This window comes from Populus nigra, chromosome 5 (genome assembly GCF_951802175.1).
Source record: "Populus nigra chromosome 5, ddPopNigr1.1, whole genome shotgun sequence".
NCBI classification, from domain to species: domain Eukaryota; kingdom Viridiplantae; phylum Streptophyta; class Magnoliopsida; order Malpighiales; family Salicaceae; genus Populus; species Populus nigra.
Window position 1 is genome coordinate 2,107,042 of NC_084856.1, and position 18,877 is coordinate 2,125,918.

The window sequence follows — 18,877 nt, forward strand, 5'->3', positions numbered from 1 at the left end:
AAAAAAAAACAAATGTAGTTTTAGTTTTTTTTTATTTTTTTATTTTTTCTGCAAATTTAATTAAACCGGGTCAGGGTCAAATTACAAGGCGGGGTTAAATTGTCATGGACTTGCTCTTATTAAATTTCTTATGCCGTACCGTAGTGCCATGAGCAAAGCCACCTTAACCGAATTTCTTTTTATTTAAGCATAACGGCAGTGAAAAATGCTAAAAAATAATAATAAAAAAAGAGACTTTTGGGCACTCCAAGCCTAAAGGACTTTTAAGCCTGGCCTTGGACCTCTTCCCCTCGTACAGATGCTCGTTGCTGCAACCCATCTCGACCATGGAAAGAGCCTGGCTCAAGCTTGTAAGCTAGACCAACCCATCTGAAAACATTTACACAAGTCACAAAACGATGTTACAATTTTTCTTTTCATCCTCATGTCTACTGAAAAGAGGACTGGTACTGGGCTTTATTGTTAGCCTGGATAGCCCGTACGGTCTGGTCCTGGGCTGTCCGCATCCAGGCCCATGCAAGCCTGATCCGACCCGTAAACAGTTATACCGAAGGTATCCTAAAACGACATAGAAAGGGCACGTTTTGATGGATTAATTCAGAGCGCGCCTTTAACCCGCAGGAGAGAACCTCATCGGTCAGGTGCTAAACGTACTTTAAGCTACGAATTTCCTGCCAAAAAAAATCCAGAGAAAGAGAGGTAAACAGAATCAGCGATCGCTTCAACATACATAGATCATCATCTCTAATCGGATCCTTGTTGCGTTTCAAAACCCTAACTCTCAAGAGGTTAGCTTTCAAGATTTCTTTTTCTGTACGCTATTATTATGTTTATTTATAGTAATTCATTTACTCAATTTAAATAAAATCTTAACGGTTCTTAATTTTCATTGCTTAAGTTCTGTTTGGTTGCCTGGAAAGCATGCAAAAAGAAATGTTGAGCTATAGTATTATTTTATTCATTGAGCCTTGATTGATTTTGTTTTTTGCCTAATATTTGATTTGTTCATGTCGTACACGAGTGTATTTGTAAAGTATAATTTACTTACAAACTTAAAAAAAAAAAAAATTAGCGAATATTGATTTTCTTTTTGGTTATTAAAGTTGTGTTGTTTTGGTTTTCAAAACACAGGTAGGAGAAAATAACTGAACTGATTAAACTCAAGACAATTCATGAGCTTGAGTCCTAATTGATGCCGATTTGTCAAATGTTTGATTAGTTTTTGGATCTGCAGGAGAAATAGAATATAATAACTGATGGAAGGAAATGGGGGTGATGCTGCCAATGTGGTGGCACCTCTTGCGAAGTGGAGAAATGATTTCTCTCGGGCATTCCAGTTCTATCTGGACCGATCCACACCTCACCCGACAGAGAGGTGGCTGGGAACTCTTGCGGTTGCAGCAATTTATGTGTTGCGTGCTTACTTTGTTCAAGGGTTTTACATCATCTCGTATGGTCTTGGAATTTATATCTTGAATTTGTTGATTGGGTTTCTGTCACCCAAGGTTGATCCTGAACTTGAAGTTTCGGATGACGCTTCTTTGCCAACTAAAGGATCGGATGAGTTCAAGCCCTTTATCCGGCGCCTTCCTGAGTTTAAGTTCTGGTAACCAAGAATTTCTTTTGTAACTTGGTAGATGATTTTGCCTGTTTTGGTATGTTAGCTTGTGCTTAGGTGTAATGCTTGAGTAGGTTATGCAGTTGATTTTCCATGTTCTTTGTACTCCAGCCTGTTTTTGGTGTTTTTGCTTTTATTACTTGTCACTAAATTTTCTATTTGTCCATGGGCTTTAGTTGTCCTATTAAGCAGGTGTCGATTTTTTGCCCCGCATGGGTTTTGGTTATGAGGATTGCTATTGTCAATTTTAATTATTGAAGCATAAGTTATCAGAAATACTGTTTAGACTAAAAAGAGCAAATCTAAAAGTTAAACCTGAGGTGTTGTTTTCATCTGTCGGTGTGATAGGAAATTTGATAGAAGAATACCGCGTTTTCCATAGAGATTTAGCACATTGCATTTTGCTGGCCTTGTACATGTCAGCTATAATTTCAGAGGCATGCATTCATGTTTCATGGCGTAGGTTTCCTTAATGCCTCATGATATCTACACTTGTAGTATGCATGCTGTATAAGATAAGAACTTCAAAAGGGTATTAACACATGGTGTGGATGTGGACAATCCGTTTTGCATTTAGCGGATTGAAACCAGTTTGTTAACGGCAAAAACAAGGACTGAGCCAACTTTTAAGCTTGCCATTTCACACATTGCCAAAATATGTTTGAGGCTATGGATCTGTAGTAACATCTTTGTTTGCCAGCCGTTGGCTTAAATTATACTTTGGATCAGTTTATTTTCAGTCAGTATTTATACTGTTAAGATCTGGCATTAGAAGGGAACTTTATAGGAAAAAAGGTTCTTTTAACAAGTTAAGCTCTTCGGCTTTCAAAATCACACCGCCTGTGGAACTAGAAACTATTGCTAAGAGGCTTTAAAATAGTTTTTTTTAGAATCCCATTGGCATGGGACAAGCTAAGTGTTCTAGTTGACGAAGAAAGATGACAAAGAGCTTTAACAACATACATCATAGGTTACTTAACAACAAAAGGATAATGTTGTTCGTAAGCTTTAGTGGTTTGTGGGCCTAAATCTTGCAAGTTACGAAGAAGATTCATTTGTCTGCCTAACATCATTACCTCTGACAATGCCCCATTGTAAGGTGTTACTGAATGAACAGAATCCACTTCACAACGTGTATTCTGATCATATATTTATTTTCTAAGAATTCTAGAGCCCAAAAATGAGTTGTTATTTTGGTTCTGGTTTCAGGTACGCCATCACCAAGGCTTTTTGTGTGGCCTTCCTTATGACCTTCTTCTCTGTATTTGATGTCCCTGTTTTCTGGCCCATATTACTCTGCTATTGGATTGTTCTATTTGTCCTCACAATGAAGCGCCAAATCATGCACATGATCAAGTACAAATATGTTCCATTCAGCAGAGGAAAGCAGGTATGAGCTTTGGAGAGTTTTCTAGTAACCATCCTGCCCCTACCCTCTCTTATTTCACTCTCTTTTATGTTCTCTTTCTGTGATGGTAATTCTATTGGTGGTTTGAAATTCTGGGTGTTTCCGTTTCTTTTCTAGTTAAAATGCAGCAACTCCTTTCCCTGTCTTTTTGCAGAGGTATGGCAGGAAGAAGTCTGGTGCAAGCAGCAGTGGCTTGATAAGGGACTAAGCTATGACATGTCCTGCAGCCTTCCAAATTTCGTGCCTTTTTAGTTTTAAGAAGGTTTGCCCGTCAATTTAAAATACAAAAGCAAAACTAAAACATAGGTGTTGAAATTTTCATTTTGTCTTATATTTTAGTTGTAGCAGCCAGTAGCATGCCTTGGATTCACACGTTTTCTCCGTTTACTGGAGATGTACTTTCATACTTCAGAATCCTTCTACTGGTATTCTATTTTTGTAATGAATAAAATTCAGCAGATTATGAGCCACACCACCCTATTTTGTTTACTATTTGAAGGAGTCTAAACTGTCAGTTTTTGTAAATTGATGTTTGAGCTGTACATTGATAGAGCAATCCCACTTGTATGATTTTAGACCAGTTTAGTATTTGAAGAAGTCTATACTGTCAGTTTGAGTAAATTGATGTTTGAGATGTACATTGATAGAGCAATCCCACTTGTATGATTCTAGACCAATAGCGAGGCCTGGTTGGAGTTGAAGTGCATACTTCGGATACATATTTTTTTTTCGTGACTACAGTTTATATATATGAGTCCAAAATTGTAAAATTTTCAAATTACAACTTCGCACCTCCTTCCTCGCCTGTTCCTTTCACCTCTGCTGTCCATCTCTTTTGATACCGTGTTTTTAAATTTTCATAATTATTTTTATAAGTTTGCAGGAATATCATTTAAAAGTCTACTGTTTGTGATCGTTGATGTTTGGTGAGGTGACTTTTGTGAATGAATTGTATTTTGATTTACTGTTTATTTATTACTGTTGCACAGGATGATTTTTAAATTTTCTTTTTAATTTAGAAATATATCAAAACAATTTAATTTTTTTTTATATTAGCACATTAAAATCATGTTAATTCGATATTTTTTTTAAGATAAATGTATTTTTGAAACAAGCAATACTAAACGACTCTCAGTGTTTCAGGATCAGCTTCAATTAATTTAAGATTTATAAAAGAGCAGTGGTGTAATGTAATTAGAACTTGTTAGGAATAATTAAAAATGGTTTCAAATTAACATTTTATCGATCCAATAAAAAGCTAGACACGAACTTAACCCAAAGCATAAACAGGGATCGAACCAGGTTAAGGCGTTTTTGAACTCGGATGCATGTCAGCCGAAGGCGAAACCAAGATGGTCCACCAATTTGTCTCTTGTGGCTCATCTTGATTCACGGATCCATCATGTCCTGGTGTTGCTAGGGAAAATCTTATGATTTCCCAAATTAATCCGTTTAATTAAATGCGGACAGATTGGAGGTCACATTCGGGGTAAATTTTATGGTACTTCGCGCAATTATTGACATATTATTAATAACCTTTTGTATTTATTTAAAAAAAAACAGACGAAGATAAAAAAATAATAAATAAAACCCATGACAATAAAAAATAACAAGAATATTCTTACCTCGCCTAATTCTCTTTATTTTTTTTGACATTTACTAGCTATTCCTAGCTTTCCAAGTAACATTCCTTGCTGTTTCGAATTAAATGAACATCTATGGATTAAAGTTTCCTCAGCGGATCACCCATGAAGCAGCGAAGAGCCACAGCCAACACGAAGGAAAGAGGTTACTCGTGATTTTTTATAATAGAATATTTCAAGCAATAACCATTCTCAAATATCACCTGGCTGCTCCATGGCTACACGGCTAGAATGAATGAGTGGGGGTGAGGAACAGAAGCAGGCCTGAGCACGTATTGTATTGACCAGGGCCATGCCAATGATGCCAGGTGGATACGTCTAATCATGTACCAACTAGTATAACAACTCTCCAACAACTGAATAATAACAATCGTCTCAAATATGTTTTTTGATGCTACTTGACTTCAACATTTAAAGACAAAAACATATAAAAAATTGTACTACTGCTTCGATTAATTTTATAATGACAACGTTTCTCAAACATGGCCAGCTAATTGAAGGCACGAAAACTCTCACTCTGTGTTTAGAATAAAACTCTCAGATAGAATTGAACTGTGCCACTTTTCATTCCCTACAAATGAGTGGGAGGATTTTTCTAGTGATTTTCTTCTTCTGGGCTCTCCTCGCAATTGTCACCCCCACACTTGTTCTCTTGTCAGAATCTTCAAAGCCATACTTGGATGATGGTAAGAGTTGTTTGACATGTACATGTTTGGTGAGTTGTTGAGCTTCATTTCTTTAATTGTAGGACTGATAGTAGTTTGCGTGCTTCTGCTTGAAATGTTGCAGTTGAGAAGAGTGAAGGATTACTGAAGCTTAGGAGAATGATGGGAAGCTTGGAGAAACAACCAAGAGTACAAGAAATAGCCCTGGCACCAATTTTGCAGGCGCCGACACCAGCTCCAGACCCGGAGCCAGATTCTGGAATCCGGAAGGCTATTTTGACAAGGGTTCTTAAGAATGGATGAGGCCGGTGACCAGACTTGTTCTCATGGCTATGTAGGTTTGATTTCAGATTCTTTGGTTATTTAAACAAACTCCTTTGAGGCTCTAATCTTATTCGATTGTCATCGAAAGAATCGAGTGTAAAAGTTGAAGGCGGAACTTGTAGATATATATATACATACCTGTGCCATAGAAGCAATTGCATCAGAAATTTTCCATGTGCTGTAAATCAAGTTTTATAAAAGAATAAAAAGAGTGGCAGAATTATTCCCATCGTAGACAAATTTTCATTTGGTAATCCAGAGGCGACAGCTTTCTTAGAGAACGGAAAAAAAGGCAGTCTCTTCAAAATTTGGTAATAATGTAGAACAATAGAATTTCTATTGATGATTCATAGTTTCTTGTATGGAAGCTGTCTGAATAGGTAGAGGAACTGGATGCGGCAATGTCTGACGGTCTAACCTTTCTTTTTCTCCCCCACTTCTTTTAACTCAATTGACACTATAACTACCTCTAGAGGCAGGAACTTGTCCAAATTTTCAAGAAATTGTCAATGCCAGGTGCTAGAAAGCGTTTTGGGTGATCAGTAGAGCGATATGATGTCTGAGGGTGAAGAAATTTCCTTTGATGTTATTTTTTTCACAAGCAACCTAGCAAATTTTGCCCATCCAACAGCACATGACAAATCAATCCCACAATGTTGTGAATCCTTCCTTTGTTATAGATAGGTAGATATCAGAATTGCTTTAAATTTTGGCTGGATGGTGATTATAGAATAGAAGAAGAAACTAAGGCACATTAATTATTCAAGCGATTAGAAATAACTAGCCTGGAGCCTTATCAATCGGTGCCTGTGCTGATTATGGCCTTCATTTTGCTCATCCTGTCAGCTCTTAGGAAAAGATTGCAATGGAGATTATCATTTTTCTATTGGAATGATAGCAATGGAGTAAAGTCTCTCATGAATATCATAGAAAGCAAACCCATTTGGGATGTCATGGGGACCAGCCCTTCTTCTTCCATCCATTGACAACTTTTCTCAGTACCTAACTAGCGTATTGCTGGTTTAAGCTAGAGAAAGAAGTGGAGAAGATTTTTGTTTATATTAATCATATATCTTTTCCATCAATAGATACAAACCATGGCATTTAACCAGAGCAGAGCAACATTTTACAAGGTTACACTGAAAGATAACTCATTGACTACGACAAACACTCATCTGCAAGATACATCCAGATTTCTAACTATTCGACTGTTTATTTCATTGATAACTGGAGAGCAGGAGATGTCAATGCCTCAGACAAACTGATCGAGGTACTCTTCCACGGTGGTATATTTGACATCTGGATACAACTCAGAGGCCTCAGCCCCCCATGATGGATCAATGTCAAAGTTGGTCATGTCACCGTTGAAGAAGGCTGAGTGGTTGATTGACAGAACAATATTAATCGGAATCGGAGACTCTGCAAAAATCAAGAAATGGATTAAAAATCAGATAAAAATCACCACCAACATGGTTTCTTCGTTGGCATTCTGATTTATAGAGGAGAATTTCAATGACCTTGGATGTCCTTCAGAAGTTTCTCTTCAGGAACATAGGTTTTTTCGAGGGTTTTGCCAATCTTTTTCTCCCACAGGGCAACAAGCTCATTGAAAGAGTAAATGTTCTTAGGGGGCTTGATTAGGACAGTCTTGTTCAATGTTCTAGAATCATCCACTGCTTTGATGGTGTAGGTTCCAATATCATCTTCCTTATTGAAAACAGCTGTTGGAGCAAAATAAATGTCGAACCATGAGGCTAATTCGTTTCCCACCTCATATTTCACAGAGAGAGTTAACAACAGAATATTGTTTATTACCCTTGGCATTGCCATCTCCTAAGATAGTGATATTGTCTCTAGGAGGAGCAGTAAGTCCAAGCTGTGCCATCGTAGCGAGATGATATGCAGCAAAGCCGTTGGAAGACACATAAGTGTAGGGGATCCCCGCAGCCTCAATGGCACGCCGAATCTGAGCCTTCATTGCGAATGCAGTTTTTGCAGGCTCTACAGCATTGACATGATCCACATCCATTGTAAATTCTGAAGGGAAAAATCTCTGAACACAATACACACAAGGATTTCACTGTTATTGTTATTAAAAATAAAAATCCCATGTCCCATGGATGATCTTCCAGACAAATTGATAAAAACAACAAGAGAAATAAAATAGTCTCCATGATTATAGTATTCAGTGATTAAGTTTTATCTTTGCCAAAATGGCCCCCAAATTGTATGGTAGTCTCCATTTTGCCCACATACAAATTTTTATATCAATTTTATCCCCATTTAGAAATTCTCAATTAAATCTTTTCATCTTTATTTGATTTTTAATTTGTAATAAATGACCTTTTTTGTATTAAAATTAACTTTTTATTTTGATAAATTCTAATGGAAGGCCCCGATTGTAAATTAAAGTTTTTTGGGCCTTTACAATGATTTGTCGGGGGCAAAATTGACAGCGACACAATAATTAAGGATCTTTTTGAGGCTTGCTCTTTCATCTGTAGAAGTAGCTACTGAAGAACAGAGTTAAGCTCACTTGATTTACCCTTCACGCATATATTTCAATGTCACGGTTCTAAGGTTAAATTTAATGGGATAACTTGATCAGAAACAGAAAGTAAAATATGATCATGGACCAACCTTAACATTGCCAGCTTCTTTAATGGCAGCAATGATCTTGGTTTGATCTGCTATTTGCATGTTCCCAACTGCTGATATCACCACATCCACCTGCTTAATTGACTTGACCAAATTGTCATGGCCGTCGATATCTCCCTGCAAATGCCCCACAGAGTATAACACAGTCAATACATTTCCTTTTCTGCAAAGAACCAAGAAAACAACAGCAGAAAAACATGGCAGAAGAAGTTTATATGTGCAGTTACGTACATATATCAAAGTGACGCCTAAGTTCTTGAAATTCTCGACAAGTTTTCTTTTGACAGGATCAGAGACTGTGCTCTCTCTAACCAAAGCGAAAGTGGGGTGACCGGCCTTGGCGCTTGCCTCCACGATGAATTTTCCTATGTAACCAGTACCTCCAATGATCAAGATCTTGCTTTTGTCAGCCATTGTTGTGAAATTGTTTCTGAAAGAAACCAAGAAAGTTTTAACAAGGAGAAGAGAGCAATGTTGTTTTGGAGATGTGAACCAGTAATTTATGGACAAAACTGAAGGATAGTTGTAAGCAACAGGGCTAAAAACCGGTGTCCATATTATGGGTTAATGGTCATTTCAAGTTAGCTAACTATTTTTAAATCTAATTAATTTAATTATTTATGGAATTGATCATGCCGAGGTAATTAACTCGAGGCAACCTCATCAACTCTGGTTAATCTACTCAACATATAATTTATTGAGTTTAATAATTTTTATTAAAAATAAAATTATTCTTTGATGCTGAATTATTCTTTTGGGTTTAATTTGTTATTTTCAATCTAACTTTTAATGCATCAAAATTAAATCCTTTTCTGGTTGGTTTTCAGAAAGAGAATCCATTATCATACTAGTAAATCCTTTTCTGGTTGGTTGGTTGATTCACCTGTATTGTCCAAAAAAAAAACACAAGCCATTGATTCTGTTAAAAAAACCAGAGGAAAACATTGTCGCTTGATGTTGAGATAGTGAAGGACGATGGTTCCCTTTCTTCACTGGATTTTGGCTTATCTACACTCCGTTTACTTCGAAGTTTAACATGGGCTTGAAACAAAATTTTGATTTTGGTCGAGATTTTTAGAGATAATTTCGAAATTGAGGATTTAGAGAGAGAGAGAGAGAGAGATCACCGTGCTAGAATTTGGAGGCATAACTCGGAGGAACGTTCAGGGCAGAGCAGGATAAGCAAAGGTTCAATCAACTTGTACTGAATCTTTCCATAGATTTTTTTTGTGTTCGTTACAGATGAGTATCCGTTTGGATTTTTTAGCTCAGGTGATCTTATCTTGTTTCGACAGGAGGACTTGAGGTTTGATATAGATCTTTGGATTTGTGGGTGTAACAAATGGATGGTCCAGATTTATTGGGATTGCGTGATTGATTTTATCATGTTCTTCCAGCTCAGCCGATGGCCCGATGGAGGAGGAGGAGGAGAAAGGCGGCATTTTTAGGATAAAAAGTTGCTGTGCAACTTGTGTGATATAATAATTTTTTTAGGATAAAAAAATAAATGAAAAGACAAATTAGATATAGTTTACATGAACTCAAGGACAACATTAGCTAATTTTTTAGGATAAAAAAAATATATATATATTTTCACCGTAAAAATAAAGACTCTGGTCTCTGGGGCACCTAAAGTCAAACCCCACGAAGTAAAGTAAACACAAAAGCTAATATATAGACGAGGTTACAGGAACCAAGCTCAAGTAGACCTTATATATCAATACGATTGTTTGGTAGCGTAGATATAATTTCTTCTTAAATAATTTTTTGTATTAAAATATATGTTAATAATATTTTTTATTTTTAAAAAATTAATTTTAATATCAGCACATCAAAACAATATAAAATATATTAAATTTTAACAAAAATTAAAATAAAACTTTTAAAAATATAATTTATACCATATTCCCAAACAGTATAATATACTCACACATCACACTATCATATCCTTTAATCTCGTAGAATCTTAATTAATTATCTCAATATTTTATTATTGGGTGCAATCTGTCTTGTCTTTTGGCACATTCGATTTAGCTCATAACTTGTATATTTACAACCCCACTTAATTCAAGTTTTAAATTAAACTAGATGATAATTAACTCAATTAAGTTCAATTTATTTTAAAGATCAATATAATTAAGATCTAGTTTATTTTTTTATAAAAAAATAAAAATAATATCATTTTATTTATTTAAAAAAAATATCATTTTAAATTTACTTAAGTTAATTCATCCAACTCGCAAGAAAGACAATGAATATCTAATAATTGAATTTTTTAATATTCATATTATATTTATTACCTATTAAATACAAAATTTATATATTCATAAATTATCTATCAAGTTTTTTATATCCATACATGTATTCATTATCTTACTGTTATTTATTATTCAGTAAAAAATAAAATAGTTAATATACATTGAAAGTGAGCATGTGTATTAATTGTTAAAATTATAAATATTATACATATATATGTTTTATGTCAATAAAGATATATATATATATATAGTAAAAAAAATCTAAATATTTTATAAATATATTCATATAATATAAATATATATTTCGAGTTAAGTTTTAGAGGAGTTTCAAATTAGATTTAACAATACTCATATTTTATTCATTATAATAATATTTATATTTTATTTATTATCTATTTAAAAGGTATAAAAAAAATCTATTCACATCACTATTGCTATTCCATATAGTAAAATTAGGATCCCAATGTGGTCCTCAATTGTTTTACAATTAATTTCATTATTTAAAATTGAGCACACGAAACCCAATTCAAATAGAGACAGTTTAACCAAAGAAAGAAATATATTTTTGTATTCCACTTGTGAACTTGCCATGGAGGTTACCGATCAAGTGACGTAAGGAATAATTTCAAAAGATTTTAGCGATGGATAATATTTTTTTCTTATTTTCTTTATTTTTTTACGTTTAGATCCTCAGCTGACATCCAATTTTTATTTTTGTTTAATTAACCATGCTGACGTGGTTGCGTGTCTTTAAAATTTTCAAATAAATAATTAGCTTTCATTAACGTATAAACGTCTTGGCTTTTAACCTGAGTATCATGACTTTTTCATCCCTTGGTTATTTTATCTTTTGTCTTAGCTTTTGGGTAGGATGATTTTTTTACGATTATATAAATATTTTTTTGAGTATTATGCAGGGTTATTTTAGTAATTAAATGTTTAAATATACAATAAAATTACTAATATAACCATTTAATAAAAAAAAAATGATACCTTATACACAAGGACATTTTTATATTTTCAATTTTTATATAACAATTGAACCACTACATTACCCTTACAATTCAAAATTTTAAGTCTTAGATTTAGGGGTTTGATTGTAATTTAATAATGGTTTGCCCGTTAATACTGTTTAGTCCTAAAGGTATTTTTAATTTTGCATAAAAACAAGTTGTTGACGCGTGCTCTCACGCATCACCCACTACTTTGTCTTCTGATGGCAAGTATAGCTGGCTCCAGCAATTATAATCATGATTCCGCCGTATCATTTGATTCATCTTAGCATTTTTTTTCTTTATAAGTGGCATAGCATTTTTTTTCTTTATAAGTAGTGGATGTATGGTGATTTGACGTGGTTTGGATTGAAATAACTTTTTTTTTTCTTTATTTTTGTTTCCTTCTCTTTTTTTCTCGGCCAACTCTTCAATTTGTTTTTTTCTTTTGATTTAATCCCTCTTTTTTTATTTGTAATTGTTTTATTCAGTGTAAGCTAAAGGAAAGACAATAGGCCCACTCAAACCCTTCATGGTAAGCCCAAAATAGGGGGCTCCGGGGCTCCATTTCTTTTGTGAACTTCGGCTCCAGGAGGCCCAACCCTCTTTTGAACTGATATGAATTGAACAATGTTTGTTTCATGATTACAGTGTTTTTTTTTTTTTTTTTTATTTCTTTTCATAATTATATAACCGACCCTTAAAGCCTACTAAACATCTCTAAGCATAAGATTGATTAGTGTGTTTGGTTATCGTGATGCAATGCGTTCTATTAAAATATTTTTCAATTAAAAATATATCAAAACAATATTTTAATTTCTTAATATCAGTACCGACAAAATCACAAAAAAATATCTTGAAAACAGTATCCAAAAGTAGATACGAAGAACACCAGATACTACAAGTCAATTATCTTGCATGTCTAGCTATTTTACACTCTTAACATGTACAGATCAGATGGGAAGGGAATATATATGTATACAGACACACACTAGGAAATCCACTCATCACAGTCCACTCCATATGAACACTATCTTACCACAGTGGTACCCTAGCTAAAAGAAGTAAATCCGGAATCCCGTAGCAGCTTAGATATTAAGGGGCATGAATATGCAAGCTAGACGGCGGACACACAGCAGTCCTATATAGAGGAAGAAAGGCCATCACTGCGCATTGATTCCAGTATTGGATTTTGAGGTGGTAAGACTAGCAACGTGAAACTGCGGTGTGTAATTGTTAGAAGAACGTTCCAGAACTGGCGGCTCATTTAGGAATGCCCAGTTGCTACTTGCCCACCTGCAATAACCAGCTTAGCTTAATTAAAAAGCAGAAACTAGATTAAAACACGCCTGAATTTGAACTTGTTGCTGTAACGGGTTTGTTGCTGAGGCTTTAGCTTAATTAATTACCAGCCATTTTTCTTGATAAGTTGCTCCAAACTTGCTTGATCTGTCTCCATGTCCATGAACCCCTCCTTGGTAGTGGCTGCAGGTAAGGAGCTTGATCTCTGAAACTCTATTCCATGATCCTCGTCCACGCCATCCTGTCACATACATGGCATGATCATGGTACCTCTTTAAGTAAAGATACAGAGTATCCATGCAAAAGGGCAAGAAAAAAAAGCCTGCCCATGGAAAATAATAGACCTGACTGCTACTGGATAGACCGGAAATAGCTTTGAGATGATCCTCTTCTGTTCTCTTCTTTAATCTCCAGTAAGCATCGATCTCTCCTCTAGTAAGCGACCGATTCCTCCTGTACTTCACTGAATTTTTCACTCATCAGAAACCACAGATCACCACAAACCAAATTAACACCAGACGAAGAAAAACAAAATGAAAGCTGCATGTGTGTCATACGAAAAAATAGACAACCATGATTGCCAAGATTATTTACTTGATCTAGGATCAGGGACAGGTGAGTCCCAACCAGCCATCAAAGATCCCATTTTCTCAAAAGCTTTCAATCGCCTGAATCACAGCACTTAGCTTGAGTGAATGTCTTTTAACCTATTGTTACTGCTGATGTGTGCGGGGTCTACGTTCTCATCCTTTTCTTGTTCCTATCCTTTGCCAATATTTGTTTATTGTCCGTTCGTACATCGGAAAATATTTTTTTTTTAAAGTAATTTTTTTTAAAAGCAGATTTTTATATAGTGAATTTTTTTATCAATATTTAATAATATCATAAAAAATATAAAAAATAAGTTGAGAAGTATTTTTTATTATTTGACTATATCTTTAAAAATAAGTGAGAAATTAACTTATTAATGTTTTAATTTTTTTAAAATTTATTATAAGAATAAAAATTAAATTTTATAGATAAGAATGCTGGAAGATCATAATTAAATAATTAAAGGAAGATAGGCTCTCGACTACATTATTAATAACGAGCTTGGTGCTAAAGTGGGCTCTGTAATTGTGATAAGCTCCAACAAATTTTGTCCATGAATCTTTAAACCACTGCCCACAAAGTCATAAATATACAAAAGGCGACACAGGCAGGATTCAAGGGTGATGGAAATGTAAAGACTTTTTCGTTTCCGCACTGTTATAGTTACTTTAGCTTGCAGCAATTTGCCTGTGACCTGTCGATATCGCTCCCCCACGAAAGGGAGGCGATGCTCATACAGACCATGTAATAAAATGATTCGGATTGAGGCGACAGTCACAGCCCATCTCCAACCCCTGCCAGCCACTCTCAAGTTTCGAGCAGTCGGACTGGATCGAGTATCGTCTTCTATAGGTCATTTAGGCAAGCTCGGAGTGGGCTTGCACTTTTTACCAAGCTTTTTGGGTTAAAATATGGTTCTGCTCAGTGCAAATCTTAGGCTGATTTACAACTTTTTTTGTGTTTGTGATGCATTAAGATATTGATAACAAATTAAATTATATTTTATATTATGAGATTCATTAAAAAATTGAGTTTAAAATGTATTTTTTATGAGTAGTTTTTACATGTTTTTTAATTGAGTTTTATAGAGAAATAACATTGTGAAATATTTCTTAAGTAAAACCTATTAATATATTTTTTTCAATTTTAAAAGCTTAAAATAAGTTTTTTTTTTCATATAAAGAAAGCCAAATTAGTTTATGGTAAGAGTTAGATATTTGAGTTTTTTTTGGTATGAAGATTTTTTTAAAAGATAAATAGATACAAAAATATTTTGATGGGTTTTTTGGATAAAGATTTTCTTTACGGGTATAGGCAATTATCCCTTTAATATATATCAAATAAGCATCAAGAAATAAATATAAATATTTAACTTCAAACATAGTCATGCATAAATATTAACTTTTCAACACCATCATCTTCATACATACGATTTCTCTTTCTATGTTGCCTCTTTTGTGTACTAGAAAAAGATGTCTCTTTTTTCTTAGAAGTTTCTTCATTTTCAATTGAAATTGATTGTTATTCAGTGTTCTCTTCCAAGTTGACATCATCATATGATTTGATATAATTTCCGGTTGTCATGTCTTTTCCAACAACAATTATCATTGCCTCATATATATCAAGTTTTTTGTTGAGATACTTGTCATGATTGGGATGTACCTGTTCATAAAGTTTAGAATATGTAATTTTTTAGTTCATTGTATAACATTTTAGAAACAAAAGTAAATATAAAAATTACAAAAAGTATAATATTTATCATACATTTACTTCTTCATCATATACATCTTTTGAAACTGTAATCATCTTCAAACAATCATCCCAGCCAAAACCACTTTTATTTTTAAGTTTGGTTATCATTCCTCATTCTTTTTTCACAGCCTTGAGATGGTTGTCCACATGCTTAGGCTCGCATTGCACGTTGAAATTTTGACTAATTTCTGTAGCCACCTTAACAAAAGATTCTGCTTTAAAGGTGGAAGAAGGTTTGCTTCCTTTAAGTGCCTCATCAGCTAACATCTCAAGTAACATATGAGACATAGGCTTAGACCATATGAAGTGTTTGTCCTTGCATTTTTCATTCTGTGTGGAACTCATTTCTATAAAAAAGAAATTACAAATTTATACAAAATAAAATCATATAATATTTAGATTTAATAAATTTCATATAAAAATTACAATTAATATTTAAAAGAGAATACATAAAATACATAAGAAATTATAATAAAGTCAACATCTACTCCAAACACATAACAAATATAATACAAACTCAAGCAAAACATAATAAAAACAAACACATATAATTAACACTCAATTACTAATTTCTTTGAGTGTTATAATCATTCCATATAGTTGATGCAATCATTTCTCTTTTTGTTATCCACTCCCTATTCTCTTTCCTTTCCTCCCGTTGACTTAAGTTGATTGTTCATCTAATTGGTTCACTTTCTGAACATATTTCTTCCATAAGAAAGTCATAAGGATCAATTCCTATTATGTGATTATGAATAATACAACATGCAAGCACAACATCTACTTGTGTTTCATAAGACCAAAAAGATTTTCCATCAATTGATTTAAAACAACTTTTTAAAATACCAAACCCTTGCTCAATAACGGTTCTCATTGAAGAGTGTCGAAGATTAAATAGCTCATTTTTATTTTCTGGTGAACGTTCTGTAAACTCATTCAAGTGATATCGAACTCCACAAAAAGAAGAAATGATTTATTTTCAAATACCGTAACCAGCATCACCAAGATAATATTTCCCTACAAATTAAATAAAAAACCTATTACTATCTTTATCTAATAAGATATTTTATATGTTTATTGCATATAATACATACTTTATTATATATCTTCTAGAATTTTTAGACCACTAGGTCTTGATAATGCATCACCTAAAACCCGTGAATCATGTGCACTTCCTTCCCAGCCAGCTAAAACATATATAAACTTCAAATTAAAAGTTATAGCTGCTAAAATATTTTGTGTTGTTTCTTCTTTTCGACCTCGAAACTTTCCTTGAATCTCAACATGAACATTTGCAGGAACATGGGTACCATCAATTGTTCCCACACAATCCTATATAAACATGAAAAAATAATTTATAACCTTTTCTTTTAGATTTAATTAATTAATGTATAAAAATAATGGTATTGTTCTCATACCTTAAAATAAGAATAGAATATTCGATTATTCATTATCTATGCTGGAACTGTATCCTCTGAATTTTTAATAAGGTGTTTGTATAACTTAAGAACTACTTTTAAAACAATTCTAAAGTAACGATGGATAGTTTCAAAAGACCTATAGTATACACCACTAATAACACGAAATCTTTGGTTTTGACCTACAATTTGTAAGAACACAATTATTTACTCTCTAATAGACACATTTTGAGTTGATCGTAATAAGTCACGACTTGTGAGAACATCACAGATACCCCTGTAGCTATCATAATTACCGCTACTCTCATACATGCTGCATAAATTATCTTACTATCCATAACATGAAAGTGAAGTTTTCTGATAACAAAACCTAAAAATTTAGGGAAATAAATATTAAAAAAAACATATAAAATACTTACACAATCAATACAATAAATTATGCTCAAAGAAGTTGACAATGTATAATAGTTATGGTAATGATATTTGATTCCCTAAACAAAAAAGGTCTTAAAATATATTATTTAAGACCATAAAATTCAATTTCTCGATGATGATAAAACCCTTTTGAAAATTATACAATTCATAAGTTCACAACGATCATTAGACATTACGCAATGAAATCCTTATAATTACCGGCATGGTCCCATAAATTTATCCATATATAACAAATATAATCAAACACTAATCACGAATTAATCAAAGCAAAATAAAACAAGTACATTTATAATATAGAAAAATAAAGCAATAACTGTGGTAAAAATCACGTTTTTTCTATGGTGGAGGTGTTATCCATGTTTTTATGTTTTCTGTTCATTCCTCTTAAACTTTCTCTCGGTCTCGTTCAGTTTCCCCTCTAATTCCTCTGTTCTCTCTCGCCATTCCCTGTTCATTCTCTAAAGTCCTTAACTTCCGCTCTCAGCTGTTCTCTCTCAGTTCTTTTTTTCTAATTCCCTTGTTCTCTCTCGCCATTCCCCTGTTCTTTCTCTAATTCCTTAGCTTCCTCTCTCTATGCACAAAGAAGCAGGACAAAGATTAAAGATTCAAGGGGTAAGGGGTAAGAAGGCTAGACCTCAAAGACCTGCTCCTCCTTCCCAGTTCTCCTCTCTCTCTCCCCCGACTACATGTACTGATAACACTAGGACTTGAAAAAAATAGAGAGCAAAGGTTGTTCCTCAACAGATTCACTGATCCCCCCCCTTTACTTTGCCTCTCTCTTTTTGTGCTTCCATTAGGGTATAATCCATTGGTTATGTTATGGAACCATGAGTATTTTTTTGAGAGGGGAGTGGATATGGTGGCTGGATCCGGGGACAGGGAAACAGGGTAAGGACTGGATGGGGAAGTTTAGGGATTTTGTTATCCGTGAGTTTTTTTTTGTTTGGTTACAAACGTGAGCTGCCGAATGTCATGGGAAAAATATGCTTTTTATGACTTGCTTGATGAATTTGGTTTGTTTTTTCTATGAACTAGTTGAACGTGACGAGGTAAGATGAAGAAGAAAATTGTGTTACAAAAAAAATTTGATAGGTAGAAGATTTATCATGGTTTGTTTGAACAGCACGGAAAAAAACATAGTTTTTTTCTGAATAGACACAACAGATTAAACAAAATCAAAGGATTTTTGCCATAATTCTTACAGATCTAAACTAAAAAGATAAAAACATAAAGGAAATAATATAGAGAAATTTGAGGGAAAAAAATACCTGAAATAAGAGGAATATCCAATTGTTCTATAGATATGCTTCAATTGTTCCTACTTCAACTGTTTTTGAAAAGAGAGAGGGGGGATTTGAGATGTGTTTTATGTAAAGATAGGAAAGTGTTTTCCCTTTTTTTTTAAAACACTTTTATGTGATAAAAGCAACCTTTTTTTTTTAATTAACTTATTTATGACTAGTTTTCTGGATAATTATCAAACATGAAAAAAATAAAAAAAATAAATTTCAAGAATTTGTTTTCCTATAAACAAACAAGGCATTAATTCAGTTTTCTTTTAATCTCTCAAAAAAGAAAAGTTTTCTTTTAACTTGGGCAGAGAGACGCGATATTAGATTTATTTTCAATTAAATCGCTGGTAGCCACACTTTTCATAATTATATAACCGACCCTTAAAGCCTACTAAACATCTCTAAGCATAAGATTGGTTAGTGTGTTTGGTTATCGTGATGCAATGCGTTTTATTAAAATATTTTTCAATTAAAAATATATCTAATCAATATTTTAATTTCTTATTATTAGTACGACAAAA

At 33.6% G+C, this 18,877-nt stretch overlaps 4 protein-coding genes across 4 annotated transcripts; 2 read left to right on the forward strand and 2 right to left on the reverse strand.

Annotated features, from left to right (window-relative positions):
- The first annotated feature begins 596 nt into the window (after nucleotides 1-596).
- On the forward strand, nucleotides 597-3,518 carry LOC133693823 (protein RER1B-like). Its single transcript, XM_062115151.1, has 4 exons — nucleotides 597-788; nucleotides 1,235-1,606; nucleotides 2,828-3,008; nucleotides 3,181-3,518. The coding sequence occupies exons 2-4, from the start codon at nucleotides 1,257-1,259 to the stop codon at nucleotides 3,232-3,234; spliced, it is 585 nt and encodes a 194-aa protein (XP_061971135.1). The 5' UTR covers nucleotides 597-788; nucleotides 1,235-1,256; the 3' UTR covers nucleotides 3,235-3,518.
- A 1,551-nt stretch (nucleotides 3,519-5,069) lies between these two features.
- Nucleotides 5,070-5,898, forward strand: LOC133693748 (uncharacterized). The gene is made up of 2 exons (XM_062115035.1): nucleotides 5,070-5,355; nucleotides 5,459-5,898. The coding sequence occupies exons 1-2, from the start codon at nucleotides 5,247-5,249 to the stop codon at nucleotides 5,635-5,637; spliced, it is 288 nt and encodes a 95-aa protein (XP_061971019.1). The 5' UTR covers nucleotides 5,070-5,246; the 3' UTR covers nucleotides 5,638-5,898.
- Nucleotides 5,899-6,696: 798 nt separating this feature from the next.
- On the reverse strand, nucleotides 6,697-9,613 carry LOC133693746 (phenylcoumaran benzylic ether reductase Betv6-like). The gene is made up of 6 exons (XM_062115034.1): nucleotides 9,444-9,613; nucleotides 8,548-8,746; nucleotides 8,299-8,433; nucleotides 7,474-7,711; nucleotides 7,176-7,379; nucleotides 6,697-7,077 (listed from the first exon to the last, which is right to left on the reverse strand). Exons 2-6 carry the CDS (start codon nucleotides 8,728-8,730, stop codon nucleotides 6,911-6,913), a joined length of 927 nt encoding a protein of 308 aa, XP_061971018.1. The 5' UTR covers nucleotides 8,731-8,746; nucleotides 9,444-9,613; the 3' UTR covers nucleotides 6,697-6,910.
- Nucleotides 9,614-12,420: 2,807 nt separating this feature from the next.
- Nucleotides 12,421-13,620, reverse strand: LOC133694038 (uncharacterized). Its single transcript, XM_062115457.1, has 4 exons — nucleotides 13,463-13,620; nucleotides 13,213-13,331; nucleotides 12,976-13,109; nucleotides 12,421-12,862 (listed from the first exon to the last, which is right to left on the reverse strand). Exons 1-4 carry the CDS (start codon nucleotides 13,512-13,514, stop codon nucleotides 12,730-12,732), a joined length of 438 nt encoding a protein of 145 aa, XP_061971441.1. The 5' UTR covers nucleotides 13,515-13,620; the 3' UTR covers nucleotides 12,421-12,729.
- Nucleotides 13,621-18,877: the final 5,257 nt, after the last annotated feature.